General features: G+C 49.8%; 1 protein-coding gene across 1 annotated transcript in view; it reads left to right on the top strand.

Annotated features, from left to right (window-relative positions):
* The window catches only part of mirr (iroquois-class homeodomain protein mirror), a 120588-nt gene extending 98896 nt beyond the window's left edge, over positions 1-21692 (top strand). Inside the window, exons 4-7 of the mRNA XM_075672861.1 lie at positions 7207-7322; positions 15355-15511; positions 16572-16878; positions 17309-21692. Coding sequence (XP_075528976.1) covers positions 7207-7322; positions 15355-15511; positions 16572-16878; positions 17309-18051 — 1323 coding nt within the window. The 3' untranslated portion in view covers positions 18052-21692. The remainder of the gene's footprint in view (positions 1-7206; positions 7323-15354; positions 15512-16571; positions 16879-17308) is intronic.
* The last annotated feature ends 602 nt before the right edge of the window (positions 21693-22294 follow it).

Here is a 22294-nt window from a genome sequence, read left to right as displayed (position 1 = left end):
GCCAACCGTGGCGAACACCGAGCGGGCGAATTGCTGTTCGCGGTGTTGTCGGCGACTCGCAAATGCACCAGCACTGCAAGCACCTCATATAGCTGCGCCCTTCTCAGCGGCCGCAGTCGCAGATTTTGCAAGGGGTGCTCGCGAAATTTCGCCGGTGCGTTCTTCGTTTCGTTGCCGACACTCTGGTGGCTTGCTATCTTCGTTAATTGGTCGGACATACCGAAACTTTGTCGGTGAAACAGGGAAAGGAAGGACGCAGTCCGGGCGTTCTCCGTTCTCAAGCACAAGATAACTAATGTCTCGTCCTGTAGGTGGTAGCACGGCTATGATAAGCGAAGTCGGTCTACTCGTGTTCTCTTGAATATTGTAGTCACAAATAGAGAGAGAGGGCGAGGGGGTAAGGAGGCAGCACGAACACGGAAGTGAAACCTCTGTGGCTTCTTGTTTAAATATATTGAAGAGTAAACTGAACCAAGCCACTTTAAGTAGCTTATATATGCAAATTACAATGGCGTAGACCAAAGCGAGAATAGCTGATTATTGACGGATCGTCTTTCGCGGCTGCTCATTGCATTTATTCCGTGATCTTCTTCTTGCTGCTTAATTTATGAGGATTGGTCTTATCTTCCACTCTCGTCTGTAGCTGTTGAGAACACTGATGACATCATGACATACTTCGGTAATACAATTTTTTTCCCCACGAGTGCAAGCTATTGTTGCAACATAGGCGACATTATGCGCAAACGTGTAGAAGAACAAGAAGAAGAAGAAAATAATAATCTATTTTTTGTGGCTTATGCTACTTCAGCAACAGGAAGTGAAAGCGATCTTATCGCAAATTTACGTCGTCGCAAAGTGACAACTTTTCATTTTTCTCCTTAGACACTTATCTTTTCGTGATTTACTACTAGCCAGTGCCGCTTGGCTAATCTGTATGCTCGCACCGATCTGCGAAACCACTTTTCGCAACCGCCTGTTCGTACTATAGGAATATATTAATATATACACGGTTGAGTTACTTCGCATTCGGGCTCTGTTTGCTCAAAGGAAGATAATTTGGAACCTGATTGCAATCAAACGCGACCTTCGGCATACGCCGAAGAGCTTTTATGGCATGTATCCCATGAACACAATCGATGTCAAGTGATTTGCGCAAGTTTAAAAGGCGTATACTTGGCACCGTCCCCGGGCATACTTTCAGCTCCAGTGAACGCCGTGCGACGTTCTCATTTGCTGTCAAGCTGCTTTATGTGACGTATATACGGACAAAGCAATAACGAATAACTTTGATGTAATACAGGATACATTGGAATAACCACATTTACTATAACGTACTAGAAAAAAAGTAACAAATACGACTGTGAAACGCCGCGCAAGAAATAAAATGTCGGACGTCTTAATCAGCCGTATAGCCCATATACGCCCTGTCGCGTCTTCGTAGATTCTTCTTGTTCGATGCATCTTAGCAGTGAAAACAAACAAACCACCACTAACAACACAGGATGGCCTTTCTTTTACTTGCAAGGCTTATCATTGAAGGGGGGAAAATCAGCGCTTCGTGAATGTATTAAATTTTTTTGTGTCCGTGTTTACTAAGTGAGCTGCCTAACTTTACTATTTTTTTTTAATTGTACAAATACATAAATACAGCCCATTATCGCGTCGTCGCACTGGGAGCACTGAATAACAATTTTTGTTTTTGTGAGTAGCTTCTATTTAAGAGTAGTGGCTTGAGTGTAAGCTCGTGCCTGCTTTCAATTATGCGGCTTTACGCATCCTCCCAAGGCTGCTCGAGCGAAAGAGCGACCGGTAGGCGCAGTGTCGAAGATGGCAGAGAGCGATTTTAACCTGGTGGCTTTTACCTCTGGTGCGTAAAGTGGGCCTGGTCTTGCAACGTTCGTAAGTGAAATCATAACTGCGACACGCGAAAAGACGTAAAACGAGTGGGGAGGAGTCTCGATGCCAAGAGCAACAGGAAGGAGAAGCAGCGTCCAGATGGAGTGAACGCTCGTAAATCACCTCGCAGACGCTATAAAACAATGCAGCCGCCAGTATTCCTGTCGCCAGGTTGGTCACGTGATCGGAATGCGCCAATGGCAGTGCGTCTTGTTATGGCCTGCGAAGAGACGGAGCGAGAGCTGGGTAGCCGATGCGGAGCCCCGATAGGCGCGCCGAAAAGACCGGACCAGCTCTCGCGGGTCCCGGCGACCGCTTGTTTCCACACTGCCCAGGGGGAGGCTCTTTGGCTATGGGCTCGCGCGGAGAAACGCGCCTGATAAGAGCTGCGATACTCGGCAGAGAAGTTTGAGAGAGACTATCGGCCCATCGGCTCTCCTTCCCACCGCTCGAAGAACCAAAGAGGACGGATGGCCAGGTATGTACAAAGCGGCCTCGGCGGCCGTCGCCAGCACCGGCGCTCATTTGTTTTACTGCAGCGACCGTTTTCTTGGCGTTTGCTTTGACGAGCACGTGATGACACAGCAACTCCGGGCGGCAGAGGGGCCGCCGCAAGCGCGAGAAAGGGCTGTGGCCGGGAGGAGCCCGAGGAGACGGACGGCGCGGTCGGCGCGCACACTGCCTCTCCGGGGCACATACGCGCCCAAAACGCGGTAGCGAATCCGATAGCGGGAGATTTATGCTTTATGGCGCGCTCTGGATGAAAAAAAGACTTATGGAGCCCTTTGGGGCGCCTGATTGTGGACTATCTGGCCTACATTCGGAATAGATCACTTACCCACTGGTTTGCTTGTTTTCTCCGCGCGTCGGCACGCTCAGCGCCCCTGTTCGCGCGATTGTAATGAAGATGTCGTTCAATGCAGATAAGATATTCTGACGCTCGCTTGGCCTACACTCTCGGCTGGAGTTGGCGCAGCTGCCAGAATCGGGCATCGCACGCCATGCGCGAGGAGTCTTTTAAAGTGGGCGTCAGGAGCGGCGCCGCTATACACCGGGTTGGACTTTACTCCTTCTTGGCACATACTCGCGAGAGGGGGAAACGTGGGAGCAGAGGGGGAATTACAAATAGTTGGGTCGCTTCAGAAAGCGCTCGCTTGCAGCAATCTCGCATTTCTACAGAAGTGGGCATTGTCGAAACTACTATAAGCCTTTCACAGAGGGCCTAAATCGGTTTCGTTCTCCGTTGAGCTGCTCGATCTGGAGAGGAAGCTTGTAGTTGGTATGCAGCAACCGTCTCCGCTCTCAGCTATGTTACTAGACGTCGCTCAAATAACTAAAAACAAAAACAAAAATGCTGCTCATCGTGTGGTAGCGCTCTTCCTCTCGCCGACCTGGTGGCTACCATTAACCAACTATACGCAGTGTTGCAGCTGGCTACAAACTGGTATTTGCATTTTATCGCGCCCGCTTTAACGAGCCGTACGCATGCTAACACCGTCACACGCCTGTTCAGCTGGTCTGCAATACGCGGAGAGGTCCACAAAGTGGTTTCGACTGCGCGCAGTCGGGCAATAAAAGCGAGCAGCCAATAATCACGTATGCGTGCGGACAGCGTGTGCGTGGTTTTTTTGCTGCTTTGAGCCGCGCTTGTTACTTTCGGCCCTCTTACTCGCTCTTCTTGTTTATGCTGAAATGCGAGCCCAACGTGCCAGACAGCACTAATCGGAAGTGACCGGTTCGCGGAATGGCTGGAAGGCGATGGACGCCGCAGGAAGCCAAACCTCTTCTGAATAGAAACATACGTGAACGAAAAAATAAAAGAAAAATGAAAAGATCGGGGGAAAGGCGCCGAAGGGAGGTTAGGTTTGTAGGCCCCAAGCCTGACGCTGAGCGTATATTGCATGCTGCTGTGTCCGCAGCGGCCATCGTATACGCATGTATGCTATACAGTCGCCACGCCATAGGAAGCCATTTTTGCATTCGGGAAATGTAAGCGGTGCGCCGGCTATCGGCGAACAAGCCTTTTGCGGGGAGCCTTGGGAGGCTCGTGCACGCGGCGCGGTTGGAGGCATATGGCGCCTGTTCACGCAAGGGCGGCTGCACGCGGCGGCAGCGCGTCGCTGATCGGCGATTCCGCCTGGAAGGCCTTTCTTTGTGCGCAGTCCGCGAACTGTGATTTTAATCGCCCCTCTACGAAGGCGCCCAATCGACCCGTTGCGTGTGCGCGACATGTTTTCTCTCAGCGTCGACTACTCCTCGGAGGAGGCGACACGCTGGCGAGAAAGCGGCCGGGCAGAATGGCCGCTCCGAACAATGGCCGCGCCGGACGCCATGGCCCAGCGGCGCGCCAGAAAGCGGCCGCTCGGTCTGCCTCGCCGGCGCAGGCGTCGTCGCCCTCCAGAGTCGCACTTCCCGAAGGTTACCACGCGTGTGCTCGACGAGGTATAGTACAGTACGCCGCAGAAGCAAGGTGTCGTTCTTGGGAAGGTCAAATGTCGGCATCGGCATGTCAGCACTGGCGAAGATTAAAGCACTCCCATAGTGATTCTTGCCTAATCTGCAACTGGGGGGGGAGGGGAGGGGGGGCAAAGTTGTGGCCACTTGCCCGCAGTGCCTCAGCATACTGCTTTTCATTATAGGAACGACTTGCCTCGAGAGTGAACTGTTAACGAGAGCCGGCAGTGGGCGCTCCTGAAGCGAATTGACCCGTGATGAGGGTCGCGACACGTGCGTCAGCACAGGCATTCTCGTAATCCTACACCGGCGTTTACGGGAAGGTGGTTGGTTCTGAGAATGAGGACCGTTATCAAAAAAGAAGGACCGTGTGATATGCGTACAACTCGGTGAACGATGTACTCCGAAAGGGGTCTGATAAATTGTCAAGAAACCCAGCGTTGTTGACCTCCTAGGTTTTATTACCAACATCACACGTGGACTATCACTGGTCACGGAAAGCTGTTGCCTTTGAAGTCGGGAAGACAAAAAGCCGCCGCTTCTGAACGGATTGCTTTTCTTGCTCTCAACTGAACGGCAATTATTTTAGGCACCAGAGTGCAGTGGACTTTGGCGCTCTTATGGAGTCGCGAAGCGCACTCAGAGATTATTGAGGTTATCCACAGTAAGGAGGCACATTGTTAACGCGTTAAGATAATTCTGCACGCATTTCGCTATGCTATACTACTACCAGCTTCACTCGTGCCCGTGTCGCAAGTGAACTATGTGCCATCCAATAATTCAGTACGCAGCCTGCTGAGAGCGAAAGCTGCGCGAGCGTTTTGCGATCCCGTTTACAAAAAGGTAGCATTTGGGTGAAGGGCTGTGCAACGAAATTGACAAGATGTCGTCGCGGTTTCTGTATTTGTGACTTGTAGTTCGGGACTCCCATCTCACAATTGTAAACGCTTTCGAAATCTCTTGGGGCACAGCAAACGTATAGAGGGTTCCTCGGTGGCAAACTCATCTGATTAATGAAATCTCCAGAGCACGCCGTGCGACGACAAGAAACGCGTGGACCGGCCAAGTTACGCGGTTGCTTAGTAATGTTCACTCGGCATTACTGAACTTTCTTGACGACTTTCCCTCTCTCAGACAACGTGTACTTTATGTAATTAATATTTTTCTTTCTTTCTCTCACTCCGCGCTTGAGTACAGCGCACGCGGCTTTCCGAGTGGTGAAATTTCTCGCAGGAGCAGTGTGTTAGTTTCTTTGCGAATTAAACTTTCAATCCTGATTTGTATGCGCAAGGAGCCTCTTTTCTCTGTTGCCCGCGGCTGCAGGCACGCGGTCTGTCGCCTTTGCTCTGTGGCTGTTATGCAGCGCCGCCACTGCGGGCCTTTCCCTCCTTTTCTTGCTTGCTGGGCTCTTCGAACGGAAGCCTTGTTGCTCATTTGTCCGGTCCCTGGATGCACTTTCGGAATGCCAATGAGGGAGCGGGCAGCGCCGACCAGCAGGGAGGCGGCGTGAAGAAAGAAAAGGAATGGACCACCACACTGCTGTTCGCACACAGACGCCTAGCAGGAGGCGAATGTCTTTTTCAGCACTTATTTCCCCCAGGCTCGAACAATGTCTGGCGGCTATAGGCTACCAGGAGCGTCTAGAATGCTCCGCGCTGCGTTGGAATACATCCGTGAACTTTTCGGAGAAAGTTTTACTACAATAAAATATGCTTTGCTTTGAATTTTTCGGGACAGCACACTCGTTAGAAAGGGTGGGAAATACTTGAAGCTGATGAACGGCATGGTTTGTTTAAAGTCGTCTGATGCTGTGCCATGTTGTCTGTCAGCGCACTCGGTCATTCGGTTTGGTTTGGTTTCCCTCTAAAATTGGGCGCATACCAGAATGGGGGGATAGGCCAAGGCTCGTCGTATTAGATTGGACAGAGACATTAAGTCCTGTCTATTAAGAACAAGCGAAACATTTGTAAAAATATAAAATGAAATGGAAAATATTGTAACATACTAAGAATTTGGCCAGAAAATCACCTTGATCAGTCAAATTTTCAGTTTCCACGAGAGATTTTCTTCCTTTGCCAAAGGCAATGACGTCACCTTCCCAGTGCAGTAAAAGGAAGTCTTTAAAATCGGCCCCGCGCTCAATTTGGCCGCCGCATGTCGATACAAGAACTGATTAGCATCATTCGTAACAACGAACGTTGTCCTTTAGACGCACTTATAATGCGGTTGTTTGATGCCGGTAGTTTGACAAAGTTCGCTTCAAGTGTAGAGAAGGAGAGAGGCTGCAAGGTGGCAAGTCGCCAGCGCCGAAAATGGTAAACGCACACCGATCCGGCTCCAAGGATGCCTCTCGTCATAAGGAAACGCTAACTGAGGCAAAGGAGAGGCCTTGGGCGTTCTCACCTGAGTGAGCGAGTGAGTGAACATTGGCAGAGCTCCTCGGCGCTGGCCTTATGAGAAAGTAAAAGTGGCATGGTCATTAGTGAGCTGATTGATGTCGATGAGAGAACCCTTTGGCGCTCGAGACTCCATAGGCCGTGATGCGAGCCCAGCTTGTTAGTTCTCTGGCATCGCTCCTTTTAAAAGCGCACTGAGTGACAACGGATGCATGCTTCGCATGAGCAAGTTTTTGTTCGTTCAATGCAAAACGAACAGTTGAGAGAACACTTTCAGCGCGCATCATACCGACTATAATGTTACATCTAGTTATATACTATAACATGCACCGATAATCAGTTGAGAATGAACTGCACATATCGCACGCTGAAATACCGGTATGCTTAAGTGACGGTCTTCCGCTGCACAGCGGCAGGAAATGGATTCATAACATATAGGAAAATGGCTAATTTCTCGCAGGCAAATGGCTTCGACCTGAAGGAGAACCTCGAAGCATGGCGGAACCTCCCGTACGCTGCGTCCATGTACTATCCGTACGACTCGGCTGCCATCGCCGGCTACCCGTTCGCGAATGGGTAAGTACTTATCAAATGACATCACATAACGCAGTGCTTCAAATATGCTCATTAGTTACGCCGTTAACTGTCAAGTTCCAGTGCACGCACAAGCGTCTGGGTGTTCGGTGCATTTTTTCGCACGCACGACCTCATCGGGAAAGCACACGATGGTGCATATATAGCTTTCGTTGTTTTATACATGAGACATGAACGACGTGAAAAATGTTGCTGCTCTGCGTGCACCATTCGTATAACTGCGCGTTTTCTGCAATTCGCAGAACATAGTGTACTTCTACCGCTGTAGTCTGAACAACTCCGTGTATATAGTGTGTAGTTGAGCTCGCGCATATGTATATTAATGAATAGAATGGAGGCTAGGCTCCTTGGAATTAGACGCAAGTGTGCCAAACAAAATAATCATCAGAAGTGTGCCACTTTGGTGGTAAACGCAACTGCAGTGTATTAGCATGAGGATTATGTTGGAAAAATGCTGTCCGCGATAAGTCAATCACAAACAGCTTTCTTTTCTCTTTTTCTGCACGCCAGGTTGTAAGAAATGAGCCGAATGCGGTCAACTTTTGATCGAAAATCACAGAGAGAGGAGCGAGAGACAAGTGATAAAGGAGGAAATGCAAGGGAGTTATCTAGGCTGAGCCAGGTTGACTACCGTGGACTGCAGGGGAATGCGAGGTAGGGGATAGGAGAGTTGAGCAGATCAAAATACTTATTGAAGGCAGCGTGTCTCAGCGCTCCGATATCTAGTGACGTGAAAGAACGTTGTCGTTCATTCTTGCGCAACATTCTTCGTTGACGAGAAGGCTCAAGAAAAAAAAAAAAAAAGACACGACGACAAGGAAAGTAAGAAAGCATGAATAGTCGACAGACATTCTTTAGTTCGACGGAGCTGCTTTCTCTAGCCGGCGAAGGCAGTCATTCTCCAGCATACCGTGGATTCTTCGCCACTTCTACTGCATCCTCCAACGGCTTCACCCCGAAGCTGGCCCACGGGAACTCAGCAGAAAAAAGCGCGAAATCTGGCAGCGCCTTTCCCTGCGCACCAACGGCTGCTTTCATTGTGCCGGGCCCTCTGTTTCTCCGGGAGCGTGTCGTCCTTGCCTCTTCGCGCCGTTTGCATGAAACCGGTCCGGGGCTGCACGAGGAAGTGACGCATGTGTAGGCAGACGTGCGCGCACGCTGAACGGCATTCAACTTCACGAAACGCAACGACGCAAGTCGGCACGCTGCATTTGTGCCACTCGTGTAGAGGTGTGACGGTCGGAGCTGGAGGCAGCTAGCGCCTGTTCGGGGAGCTTAGAAGGAGGGGAAGGAGGGGAAGGGGGTTCCTTTTTTTTACCTATATTTACTTGTTCGTTTCTTGCTTGGCTTTTTCCTAATGACAAACACGAATTTCGCGTGCCTCTTGGTCGTCCGGTTTCCAGTTGAGTTCACAGCTTGGAAAATTACGGGGTATCGTTGGCTCAGTTAAAATAAAGTGTATCCGCAAAAAGAAAATAACAAAGCAGGCGGGCACCCGTCCCGAAGGAGGAAAATGCGGCAAACATTGCGCCCCACCTTGGCCTCCCCTTCTCCCAAATTGGCCTGAAAGGAAATACATGTTCATACGTCAAACAGCCTGTGGGTTCGCGGCTTGGCTGGCCGGCTACTGAAAGCACGAAATGTAGCGCCCACATTGTACACAGGCACACGCATTGATACGCCCGAATCACGCAAGCGCTGCGCGCCTCGGCGGTGGCGCCTGCTTCGGCGAGGCTGCGTGCGCGCCGCGGACCCGACGCACTTACCCGCCCGCACCGGCTCGGGAGCTGCTGACCGTGCAGGCGGCAAACGATATCGCATGCATTAAACTCTCCTCCGGTGGACCGTCACTCGCGGCGGCACACCGTTACGTTTCCGTTTAGCCTGCAGCTCAAATTCACCAGCGCCGCCGTAATTATGGTCGCGGTGATATAGGGTACGTGATTCAGTACGTAACTATAGTACGTAACTTTTCTTCAGAGGTCTTTTATTCGGTACGTAGCTAATAGCAACTTTTCTTCAGAAACCTCCAGTATTCGTTGCCAATATGTCTATAATGGCTGTATAGCTAGAAGCCACGCCGGCTAACGAGCGGATATCAACGCGAAAATACTAATTCAAAATTGCTCCTACTCCGGGGTGCTTGCGCGCGGATTTTATAAGGACGCAACGAAATTCTCGGATGATTCTGTGTAGATATCCGAAGAGGCTTCGGAGCACCAATGCGCAGTGAACTCAGTGCCCGCCCCCGGTTCGTAAAATGAGAATAGTATCTCTATCGCTAGCACATTTTTCTTGATGCTTGAAAACATTTCGCCTCTTTCGTATTTCGTCGATTATATTGGCGGCCCTTACTGTTATGGCAAACTGCATATATGCCGCTTCCTTGAAGGGACTGTCTCTAGAACGATGCATACAACAAGCGCGAACGTTCCCCTACGACGTCGGTGATACTAGCTAAGGTTAAAGCGATGAGGAGCTTTGAAACGCCCAGCGAAAGCAGTCCTCAAGTCATCTTATAGCCTCGCGGAAAAGACCGCTTCCTTTTGGGTGCCTTGTATACGGGCAACGAATGACCCTTGCGCCACTTGTAGCTGCGTAGCCGGAGCTCCGGCCTTCTGTCGCTGTCTCTCGAGTATAAGTCTTGTCCGTGAGGGATAAGTATGCGCGTTCAAGATATTTCCTTGTCGACACAAGTGGCAGCAAACGTTCGCGAGATCTCGTGGGGCGCGTCCCAATGAAAGACCCACTTCACGTGGCTTAAATTCGACCCCACGCCAGGAGTACAACGCCGTATTGTGTTTCATTTCTCACTCGCTCGCTCGCTCTCTCTCTCTCTTTCTTCTTTTTTCTTTTGAGGCCATCTTCAAGGGACACCGCCGCACTGACGTTATTGCTGAACTCAGCCACTCAAAGCATCGGACGATAAGAAAAGAATTGAAAGGGAAATGGATCATTACCAAATCGGCCAATCGGATCACCGAGGGCCTGCTTGTCAGGGGGACGTGTTCGAGCTCGGACCTCTAACGACTTTGTTATTTCAGCAGTTATGAACGCGCGTTGCAGAGATAGGGAGAGAGAAAATAGTATAATACTAAGGCACGACTTGTAGCAGCTGCAAGCCCGTCTTCACTATAGTGGCATAGGATTCCGGGTGGCTTAGCTAAGCATATGTAGCAGTATTAGGAACAGAACATCGCTTCGTTTGCGTGAACGGAGATGTACGTGTTGTGACACCACAGTTCCGCACGCAATCGGCAACATGAATGAAACTTGAGATTCATCAAAACCATGGTACCAAGTAAGCTATCGATCACCCGCATTTCGGAGCATATTTACAGTTTCGTTTACGTCCGCGGAGAACGGGGCCATGAAACGTCCTCTCCTTTCTCCTCTTCTCGGTACGACAAGGCGTGTCAGGCGGGCTTGCTGAAGGCGCCGGGAAGACTTGGCTTACAGAAAGAGGGAGTGGCAGATTTGTCAGAGCACAGACGCCGAAGCGCAATAGAACCTCGCGTCGGCGCCGAACTGGAACAAAGGCGCACACGCGCTCGAGCGAAACCAGCAATAAGCGTGCTGCCGCTGGGATGCAGCCGGAGTGCCGGCGAGCGATGAGGGATGCAGAAGAGACCAGGCAGCGTTGAGTCACCACCCCTTGAGCGCACAGGAGGGCACGTATCTCACAAAGGCCGCGCCATAACAACAGCCAGGGAACCAATCATGTAAGAGGCGCACCGTCTGGAAGGTGGAGGAATCGCGGGCGGCACGAAAAGGGAAGCGACGTTGCACGGGGAGAAGGAGGGGCGCACCGACGCTGCGGCAAGATGGACGAAGTTCACCTCTCGCGTAATCAACACCTCCTCCCGGCTTTCCCATCTGTGGAACTCGAAATCAATGAAAGCTGCGCCGGGGTGCGTCCGCTTCGCAGCACGCCGCCGGCTAAGTGCAATCGATGAAGGGCCCTTCTCTTGCGTCGAGGGATCCTTACGCGTTAACCGGTGTGCGGGATATTAGTGTAACCTCTGGCGCCATTGATCCTCGACTGGCTTCTACTTATCAACACTTATTAGGGATCCCGGCAAGGATGCCATCTTCCATCTGCCTGCGTCGGCGCCTCCCTGGTCGTGATGAACAGCTTTAGGAAGACGCCGTTGTGATTTATGCGGGCGCTGCGCGGGGCCGTGTTCGTGGTGCCGTGTCCGTCTCTAAGTGGCGAAGAAAGGCGCGTGCCGTAAATATTGGCAGCTCTGCACTCTGGTTTTTTTTCCCATGCATTGTTTGCTGCGAATAACTCGCCGTGGCACTGCGCAAAGTACAATTCCTGTTGTAAGCGGTCTGCAAACGCATGGCAACTCGCCCGAATACGCCAACCCTTGGCATGTGCCTTTCGTGCGAAAATGTTGTTCTGGAGCGACGCCGTTCAAACAGATGGGAGTGCATGAAAAGCGGAACCATAAGCATGCAAACAGACAACAGGCAATGAAAATAAGGCTTTCCCTTCTTGTATTTTTTGCAAGAGCATATTTCGACCGTGCAAGAGGCTGCCAATGTGCACGTGGACGCATTCGTGGATATCTTAAGAGCGGCCGGCACTTCCTAATGGGCTCGATAGTGTATGCAGCGAAGGTGGTCGATTACTTCAAGTAACAAGGGCTTGTCCGACGCAGGGCAGCATGTGGTACACCATGCGGCAACAGCAGAGACGTTGAAAAAGTTTACGCACGCAGGACGCAAGAGGGAGGGCGAACCGCGCCGCCTTTTCCCTCTGCTGTATCCGTTGTCTGGTGCCTTGCACGCGCACCTCTGTGATCCATCAGCATTAGAAGGGGCTGTGCAAACACAAAACGACACACACCCTGGACGAGCAGCGCAGGGCGAAATTACGCTGTCACTTGGAAACGCGATGGAACTAAAGCACGTTAGAACACCGGTAATTGTGAGCTTCCGGCTGTCGAGACTGCTCGAACCCGGTGGCCCTTCGAGCGCGGATTCCTGGTCTCTCGGGATTCGACGTAGCTGGCGCGCTCTTTCCTCGGGACGTGTTCAACGAGACTCTCGGATTTCCAGAATGGCTGTTACTGATCAGCCTCTCCGAGTCTAAATTGGAGGCGCGCTGGTGCCGTGGCTCTCTATTCTTGTCTGTCGGAGGAGGGGAAAGAAAAGAAAAAGAACATCCCTTTAAACTGCGAGGAAAATTACGAAGGAAGGACGGGAACACCCAGCGCTGTTGAGAATGTGTCGGGTTACATGGAAGGTTCGCGGATTCTCCCTCTACGCCTCCTCTATAGCGTTCATCACTGTGACGCGTGCTCAGTCTCGCCGGGCTCATATGTTGACCCCTTACAGAATCTGGTACGGATGGAGCTGTTGACGTGGGCGGGCGAGAGAAAGGCTGGTTAGGTCATTTTGCCTGACGGAGGACGTCACTACACTTGGCGATATATATAGTTGCACCTTTTCCCGTCATATGTATTACCAGAAAGCTAGTTCTGCTTTGCCTGTATGCATACGAACGTCCCTTCGCTTGTCGAGTGAGTCAGCTGTGTAATTAAGTAGAGCTGTTTTTAAATGAATAGTTAATATTTGGCGAGACCCTCGCTCGGTTGACGTAGATCAATATTTATCTAGCGGGCGTCGCTGTAAAAAAAATACACGGAGGGACTTTGGCTCGGCTGTGAATGGCTGAATTTAATGCAAATTTTGAACTAGATGATTGTAAGTTGACCTTATTAATATCGCTGTGCGCCGCTTGATCTAAGGAAGGGGGATCTAGTGGGGACGCTTGCCATCAACAAATATCGGTGGGCTTGCCGGAGGCGAGCACAGCTATATACGCGTTGCAGCTCCATGGCTCTCGGCGAACAGTGCGCTTGCTTGCCCGATATTTTCTTAAGAAAGAGAAAAGGACCAGTCGAAACAGTCATTCCCAACTCAAAGTCAGAGCGAGAATTTTCCTAAACCCCGTCCTTATGCATGCGTGCTCCCTCCGCACAATGGACAGTTTCTCATGTGTAAAATCGTACGGCCGATCACGTTTGTAATATGATTTAGGTGTCCGTGTCAGTGCGGTGTCAGCTTCAAGCAAAAGGCGCACTTTATGCATTCTGAGAAGGCGTATGTGGTTTGATTTCACCGTACGCTAACACTAAGGTAATATTTTTGAGAGCAGTCAGCGTACCTTGTAAGAACCTTGGACCGGATAGACAATGCTGCTCGTTCGTAATATCTCATTGCCACTCACTAGCACATTCGTTGTTATCTCATTCGCTGTCTTGAATAGCCAGCACCTATCCTTGGGAATCATTCTTGTTTATGAACGGCTTTCATAATCCGCGCCCGTATTCGCAATACTGGTGATCACGGACTCTTTATCATACCGCTGCGAATAAATTGTTCCGTTGATTTAGATATCACTGCACGAAATGCAAACAAAGACCTCGGGATTTTGGGTGCTGCGCTTCACACCTCTCGTTGTGGCAGCCGATACGCATGTTTAGAACCGGGCGAAAATGAGGCAGGATCGAAAATGGAGAACAGTGTTCGCAATGCATGTGATTTCTTTAACTATATGACTGACGTCTCTTCAGCTTTGTGAGCACCTGTGCTGTTAAGAAATGCAGCATGCGCTGTATACTGGCTCTATGATGTTGAAAGGCATCGTAATATTAACGAAACACTATCACGTTATTGCAATATTAACGCAACGTCATCCCTGTGTATGCGCCGTCGTATTAGCCAAAGTTACAGAGATAAAAATGTGGTCGAGTGCTTGCTTGTTTCACCACAGAGGCGTACACGCTGCTTGCCTAAACTTTGACTTCCTCGTGTTGTAGCTCCGTACTGATCACCATTGTCGTATTCAGAGTGTCATACTGTTATGGTTTAGGAGGATCATGTGCTATTACGCTCGTATACGCAGACGTTTGCTGGGCATTGTCGCACATGCTTATGCACGTGGTATACACTACAATCCTGACCGCGAACCACCTTTCAGAATTTGCAGAACAGCAGCCAAGACCGAACGCGGATTCATTTTTCTGCATTAAGTAGACGCGCTGTGTTTCCCCGAGCTGCTAATGAACAACCCTCTCTCCACGGCGGTGTTTCGGGCAGCAGCGACCGATGCCTGGGGGAACGCTATTCATTTCTCAGAATGAAGTAACCCATGGGAATCGCCCGCGTCCTAATGAATGAGGATAATCATGATTAATATGCCTCGCCGATTGGCGCTCTGATCGTTCCCAGCCCCTCATTGTTTTGTAGGATTGCGGACTAAGCTAGCGCGCGTATATAACCAAGTTTCGTTCGGTATCGATCTTTTCGCGTTCACTTCCTTTTCTTCTTCTTCTTCTCACGAGAAAAGAAGAGCGGGGGCCTTCGGAGTTGTCGTAGCCAGCTTTTTCGAGTGCCTTTGTGCTGCTTTCACTTTCGGGACGGTGCTGCCTTGTGGGAATTGCGGGCCGAACGACGCCGCAAATCGAAACGCTGTCGCGGGCAGTCGTACACGCCCGTACAACGCGGCAGCCAGCGTGGCTTCGGCCTCTCGACACTAGTCTCTTTATGCCGAGTGGGAGGAGGCCAGCGTTTCGCTTCTTCCGCGCTCGCTTTCCTCGACGTTTTTATTTTGTCGTTGTTATTGTTGTTGTTATTTATTTAGTTCTTTTGCCCTGCTTTCGATGTATGAAAACATTCTTTAGAAGTCTGTAGCTCCATAAACTTTTATTTGGGAGAGCTCTTCGCGTTATTGGAAAGAGAGAATGCTCGGGTCAGAGGAATTTCTTAATTTTTGATGCACACCACCAGGTCGTGGAACCTCTTGAATCCATCGTAGGATGCGGCGTGTGTTATTGTTTTATGCTGACCTTGTAAGCAGGTCAGTGTGCGTTAAAACATTTTATACGTGCTCGCAGCAGGCATTGCTGGAATAGCGCGTGAATGCTTGCGATGCAATAAAATTATTGGCTCGGACCCCAGCGTCCTTGGTTTGACAACTTTTTTGCCTTTGTGTCTCCAGGTATGGCATGGACCTCAACGGCGCCCGACGCAAGAACGCCACCAGAGAGACCACGAGTACGCTCAAAGCCTGGCTAAACGAGCACCGAAAAAACCCCTACCCTACGAAGGGCGAGAAGATTATGCTTGCCATCATCACGAAGATGACGTTAACGCAGGTGCGCCCTCGATACCCCTAGTCTCGCAGAGAATTCGCTACTAAATAGGCAGTTCTCTCTATTTTTTTTAGTACTTTTGATTAGATTTGATTCTGAAAAATCGCGGTCCAGCGAAGACGCAGCTAAACAGCTTGCGTCTGCGCTAATATATATGTTGCACGACCCTTAGCGTGTTTTCGCCGTATCGCCTCTCTTCTGTGCACTGCTTAGAAAACATGCACAGCGAGGGGGGCAAGTGTTTCCGTCTTTTTGTTTTGTTTTTCTTTCTTTTCTTCTCATCTTCGAAGTTCTTTTCTTCTTTAACAATCTACAACTGCTGTTAAAGGGCACACGAGTAGCCTTTAACACTTATACTTGAAAAGCGCAGCCTGTGCAACAATGTATGTCATTTTTATTTATCGTCCTCTTGAACTTTTCATGCCCTTTCTGCACTTTGCCGCCTTCCTGATACGCTAATAAAGCGACTGAACTCAAGAAGAGAAACATATATATATATATATATATATATATATATATATATATATATATATATATATATATATATATATAACTTGCGACAAATTGGGAGCAGCAATCTACTAGTTCCCGGATCTTTACTAAAGTGTAGACAAGACGTTTATAGACGTTTATTTTGTTGAAGAAGCAGGAACTCCGAACGTGAAGAGCATGCTCTCGAGCCGTCATTGCATGTTCATTTATGCTGATCTACTTTGGTGTTTTCACGTGATGGTTGTTTGAACATTTTCTTGCAAGGAATGGTGAGCCCTGTTCGCGTGAAGCAAAACAGACTTCCGGTAGGAATAGTGCCATCAAGGGGATATAGAAGCACACAAGGAGAAAAGAAATTGTTTCGCCGAGGCGAAAGAAGTTAATCTTTTCCTCACCCGCCTCTAGGTGGGCATGACGGTAGAACGCAGTTTAACCGTCTTAACGTCCGACTTTGATGGGTGCTTTAACTTTTCATTACATTCCGTACATCCGGTAAACTAGGCAGCGAGGACGCAAAATTATATCTACCTCCTTACTGATACTATAGGGTCAAACGCTTTCGTTTGGGCAGGTGTCCACGTGGTTTGCGAATGCCCGGCGCCGGCTAAAAAAGGAGAACAAGATGACCTGGTCACCTAGGAACCGATGCGACGACGACGACGACGCGGACGGAGACGACGCGCCGCCCGCGCGACACGACTCCAAGGACGGCCCAGGATCAGCGGCCGCTTCGCGCCAGGACAACTCCACTTCTTCATCGGAGGCCGCGGCAAGGGCGGCTGAAGAACTGGCACGCCGGAACCACCAGCTGATGGCGGCCGCGGCCGGCACAGCTGGTCTGCCGGAGAACCGCAAGAGGCCACGCGATGAGTCTGACGGTTAGTGGTCTCCCTATAGTTATGGAAACATGCTTGCATTTGCACGATTCTTCATCCTGTACGAAATGCAATCAACTCTCTAGTTTGGTCTTGTCGAGAATTTATTATGTTGCATTCGAGGAGGGCACAGCCGTCCTCGAAAGCTCTACATTAACTCGCCTCTATCATCTTGTACACTAGTGCCGACTTAATACACCTGCCACCCATTATATAACTATGGCACTAAAGCAAATTTGTCTAGAGACCTGCACAAATTAAAGCGTCACTGAGTCGCTATGACTGAATGATTGAAAGTTTACGAAAGCGCTACGGTAATTTAGTGCGTCCGTTCAGGCTACGGTAAGACCATAATTAAGAAGCCGCGGCTGTGCCTGAAGATTGGTATAACTTTTCATTAATGTGGCGAATATGTTTGCTCGGCCTTTTGCAGATCTCGTGGACGTGGACGACGACTCGAGGTCCTCGGACCTGACCGACCTGCGGCGGCCGAGCGGGACGTCGCATTCCTCGGAGGAGCCCCGCCACGGGCTGCAGCAGGGCGGCGGCAACTTGTCGGACGCCTCGCTGTCTGACTCCGAGTCTTCGGCGCGGACGCCCGCGGCATCGCCCAACGGACATAGTGACGTGTCTTCGGCTCCGAAGCCGCGCATATGGTCTATCGTGGACACGGCCACGTCCGGCAGCCCCAGCCACAGCATGCTGTCGCCGGGGACGCCGTCGGCTGCCGCAGTGGCGGCGCGCATGGCGTCGCTGCAGCGCTCGGCGCGGCTGGACTACCTGTCACCGTACCACAAGACGAGCTCGTGGTACGCCAGTACGTTGGGCAGCCTGGGCGGCGGCTCGTTTCCCCTGTCCACTGTGTACAGCGTGCCCACCATCATGTCCCCAGCGGCGGGGCTGGCGCCAGTGTCGGCCGGCTCTCCCCTTACGGACTCGACGACGGCCGCGTCGCTGAGCAGGTTACGGAGTGCCGCCGCGTTCTCTGCGGCCGCCGACATGGTGCTGCCGAAGCCGGCCGCCGCTCCGCCGCCGCCGGGGCCCTCGGGTGCCTTCAACCTGAGCCGGCTGGCGCCGGCGCGCTCCTCGGCCGCCGCGATCGCGGCCGCCGTCGCCTCAACCAGCAGCAGCCCGTCGACGAGCCAGGCGAGCGCGCCGCAGCCCAGCCCCTCATGAGGCAGCGCCCGGCGACGGCTCCGTACTGCTGCCGGTCGCAGCGCCGTCATCCGCGCGCCGGGCCGCCAGGAACACGCTTCTCTCGAGGGATGAGCGCTTCGGACTTCGTCGCCGTGTTTTCTCCCGCGTAGTGTGTGTGTGTGTGCGTGTGTGTGTGTATGTGTGTGTACGTGCCGCTGTCCCAGCGTCGTAGCACTGCATGTAGACTGTGCCGTCACAATGACGTGCGCGCGCACCTTAGAAGACCTCCCTTCCTCTGGCTGCTGTGCCGTGTGTGCAACTCGCGAGAATTTCGACAGCACGCCGACCTTGTGCTGAACTATCATCATCTGGAGCTTCCTACTCAAGCATGGGGCATTTATTTGTTATCACTAGTGACTTCGCGCTCACTGGGCACCGCTTGGCTACAATGACAAACTGAAAGATCCCAGCGCCGCCAGCGATCCAGGTTCCGGATGTCACAAAGTTTACGTGGCACCTCTGCGGGCGCGGACAAGCTTGCTTTTAGACGAATGGTTTGTAGCACTCGCTCACAACTGCGAAAGAGAGGATACAGTGCGTGGACCTCTTCCATCCCCTTCGTCCCTTCCCCACCCTTGTACATAGAAACGAAGAAGGAGAAAAATATCTCGTGTCCTGTTTGCTGCCGCCTCACCCTACATTGATGTCATCTTGCATCGTTCACGCAGAGACCCTCTCGACAAGCCTCGCCCCCACGTCCTCTTGCTGCTCTTATGTACTAGTGTTGAGACCGACATGGCTTTTCTTTTCTTCTTTCGTTGTTGTTGTTGTTAAAGCACGTCAAGAAAGGTCCAGTGCGCCGATATTTTGGGACGTTCGCGTATTTTGTAATGACCGAAGTGGCTTCAAGTCCCTAATGTAGGAAACCCTTTAACGTTGTCTTCATTGAAGCTACGTGGCCTATTCACTCGAGTTGCGCCGCATTTTTTTTAGTCAAATAGGAAAACCCTGTGCAGGCCGCAAGCAGGTTGCAGCGATTGTATGATTTTGTGGAGTGTTTTTCGTAAGAAGTTGTACTAGCTCTCGAATTTACGCTGAATATCTTTTGCAGCTCTCGCTCATAGTTGCGCATGTGAATCAGCGGGAACAACTTTATGTGCTAGCTACACATGGTTTCATTGAATGAACACCTGTCTAAATGACTGTAAACAGCATAGCAAGCACCCTTGTGTGTGGTAATGTGGACGGATATGCGGATTGTTCCAAATTTAAACCTGTTTTTTTTTTTCTATGTTCAAGCAATCGTCATACTTTCTGCTTGAAGGCTTGTTTGTGGTTGAATTGTCACCGCAGCCAACATCACACCGCAATTGTAACACTGTCCATGCCTCACTCAATGTATTGTAGGACAATGACTGATGCTTTTAGCTGGAAAGCGCTGGTATCTTGTTTGAAGGCCTTCCGAGCCAAGGAATTCAGCCCAGCGCGGGACAATGAAATTGTGAGAGACGTCAAACTTTCGCACTTCTTAATGTAAATTTACAAACTATGCTGGCATTTGCGAGATGAGGCACAAGCTGACACATATCAATAAGGCTACTACGTCCAGTGCGTTATCTGGGCTATCTTAGGCTATTCGGGCACAGGCTATAGGGATACGTTGAGTCATTGACAGGAAACCCTAGAAGTTTATGAGGGTCACCAAGAATGTACGATCATTTAAGTTCACATCTCACCATCTCGCAGCTATTATCAAATGTTTCGCAAAGCCAAAGTGATAAGTGCTCCGTACAATAGTAGAACGCTCTTTTTACTTAGAAATATTTATTTTGTTGTCTTTTCATTTCTCGTCATTGTGGAAGTTCTGCAAACGTGTAACGTCGCGGGTAACGGATTGAGGTGGTTGTGTAAAGTCAGATCATCTGCAGAAGCAAATAGCTGCGGCTTGCGTTGTGTGGGGTGTCGTATGTTTCGTACTGTTTAATGGATGTGCCACAGCGGAAAGTGACCGGTGGAAACCCGCTACATGCGCTAGCTAAACTAATGCGAAAACTTAAAGTGCGAGGACGATATTCTTCAGTCATATGTAGAGAATGATGCAAGGTTGCCCTAACTACCTAATAAAAGGCTATCGTGCAACATGAGAGAGCATGAAATCGGGCAATGATTTACACGGTTACAAATTTGTTTTGCCGCGTTCAGATGAGTGACATACCGGTTCCATTTAGGTGTATACAGTTCACTTCTCCGTGAACGTGTAATTCCTTTTATTTTTATTACGAAGTGTACGTGGACCAGGCGTTTAGGTACTCATGTGAGCTGATGGAAAAAAGAATACTCACCTGATGATGGCCTCGAGAGCTACGGCAAGAATATTGTTACTTTATTTATGTTGCGGTAATGTAGGAATTGTTAGGTCATAGAAACATCATGGAAGATAAACACACGGTGACACTGATTTCCATCAAAGACCGGGTTTGCCGAATAGGCTAAAGGCGTGTGCATAGCACACTTCGTCTGAAATTAAATAGGGGGAAAATTACGCCCTGGCGCACTTTGTAAATCAATACGTAGTTGTTCAGAGAAGGCATGCGCACTTTGAGCCATGGCATCGCGTTGGAAGGCCGAGATCCCATTTAATTCTAAAGGATATGCGGTATCTAGGGTATACGCAAATAGGGGACCGGAGGGTAATAGGGAGAGATAAAGGACGCGCAATTGGAATGTTCAGATTTTTTTCTGCAAAACATTGTTATAATAATTATTATTTCAATGTGAGTGACTTTACTGGATGCAGTCGGAGCGTGCAATGTAACCTAGGATGTGTTGGTCATATCGTCCGAAACTGCAGAAAGTGAAAGGCATTTTATTAACTATTAGAACTTGGGGTTGCACATTTGTTTTCGAGCGTTGCGCATACGTACTTGGAGCGACAAAATTCTACTGTGCTTTTGACTGCGGCATTTGCATTTCCCGCCTGCCTGGTGATATTTGCGAACTTTGCTGCTATATGCAGGAAGCGACGGGTTGATGGAAGTAAACTGGCGTCTATTTCGTGCGGGGGAATAGACCATATGTGTCGTTTCGAGTTCTGTACTCAGTCAGTTCGGATGTGTTGTTACTTTACGCCAAGCTGCTTCATTTTGTCAATGCTCTCTGTGCACAAAACCAAGTTTCAGCAGCTACCACCGTGGACTTGGCGTTTTACACTGATGTTTCTATTCTGTTCTCATTCTAGTGCTGTGCGTTACTGTGAGTGACGTGCTAGGTTCTGCATTTTGAGCTGCTAAAGGAAAAAAGAAGCATGGCGTTACCAAGAGGTGGCGTGGAGGCACAATGAACTTCCCTCTGTAACTTATTCAAAGGCAATGGTGCAAACGGACTGTAAATATTTAAAAAAGAAGTGAATGGTGCAGTGTGTGCATAGAACAAAAAAGAAACAAAAAGCAGGATGATGAATTTTCGACCCTGAACGCAAAACAGAATGTAAACTCTTCTGTAATATTTTATTGTTTTGTTTTGCGTGTCTTAGTTGTTGATTTCACGTCCTGAACTCTTTATTTCCATTTCGAGCCGCTGTCGCGACTGGTTCTCTGGCAACCATGACGATGACAGACTGCGTGTGTAATACAGTAAAATACAACGTGTTGGATTAAAATATAGTGATGATAAAAACATCATATGCTGCTGGTTGTCTTTTTTATTCACTCTTAGTGTGCTTGTGATACCTTTCTTGTACACAACCGCCCATAACAAGAAAATGATGAATATAACCCGCAACACCATAGTGGCGAAATAAAGCTTCGCATGGAAATTGGATAGGTATTATCTGTCAGCGTCCTCGCCCTATTGTCCAAATGCATGTGCGAACTGAACTTATGTGCGCATAATAATTTTAGAAAAACATTAGCCGAGAGCATAACTACACCTGAAAACTGTCCTGGGGCTGTATTTTGTAAGGATTCCTTTCATCCGATTCGGTTAACCATCTTCCGTTGAAGCTATACAGTGACGGATCCCGGCGATGGCGGGCGCGCGGTTTCTTGTGAGCCAACTGCAAACGACAAAAAGAGTTTAAAAAAAAGAAGATAATAGTTACAAAATAACGCCCCTGATGGAGTTCACAAAGCAGTTCGTGACCAAGAACGGTTCGTAATAACGGGACCCCGTCAACCGTAGTATAAGATACGGAACGAACGCAAAAGCGTCGGTCCAAGGCAAACATTTCATCCGAGCGAAACCTTGGTGAAATCAAGTCCTCATGCTTAGGCTCAATGCGTCA

This window comes from Dermacentor variabilis, chromosome 1, assembly GCF_050947875.1.
Source record: "Dermacentor variabilis isolate Ectoservices chromosome 1, ASM5094787v1, whole genome shotgun sequence".
Taxonomy (NCBI): domain Eukaryota; kingdom Metazoa; phylum Arthropoda; class Arachnida; order Ixodida; family Ixodidae; genus Dermacentor; species Dermacentor variabilis.
The sequence above is the reverse complement of the archived record's forward strand: the minus strand, read 5'-3'. Positions and strand labels throughout refer to the sequence as shown.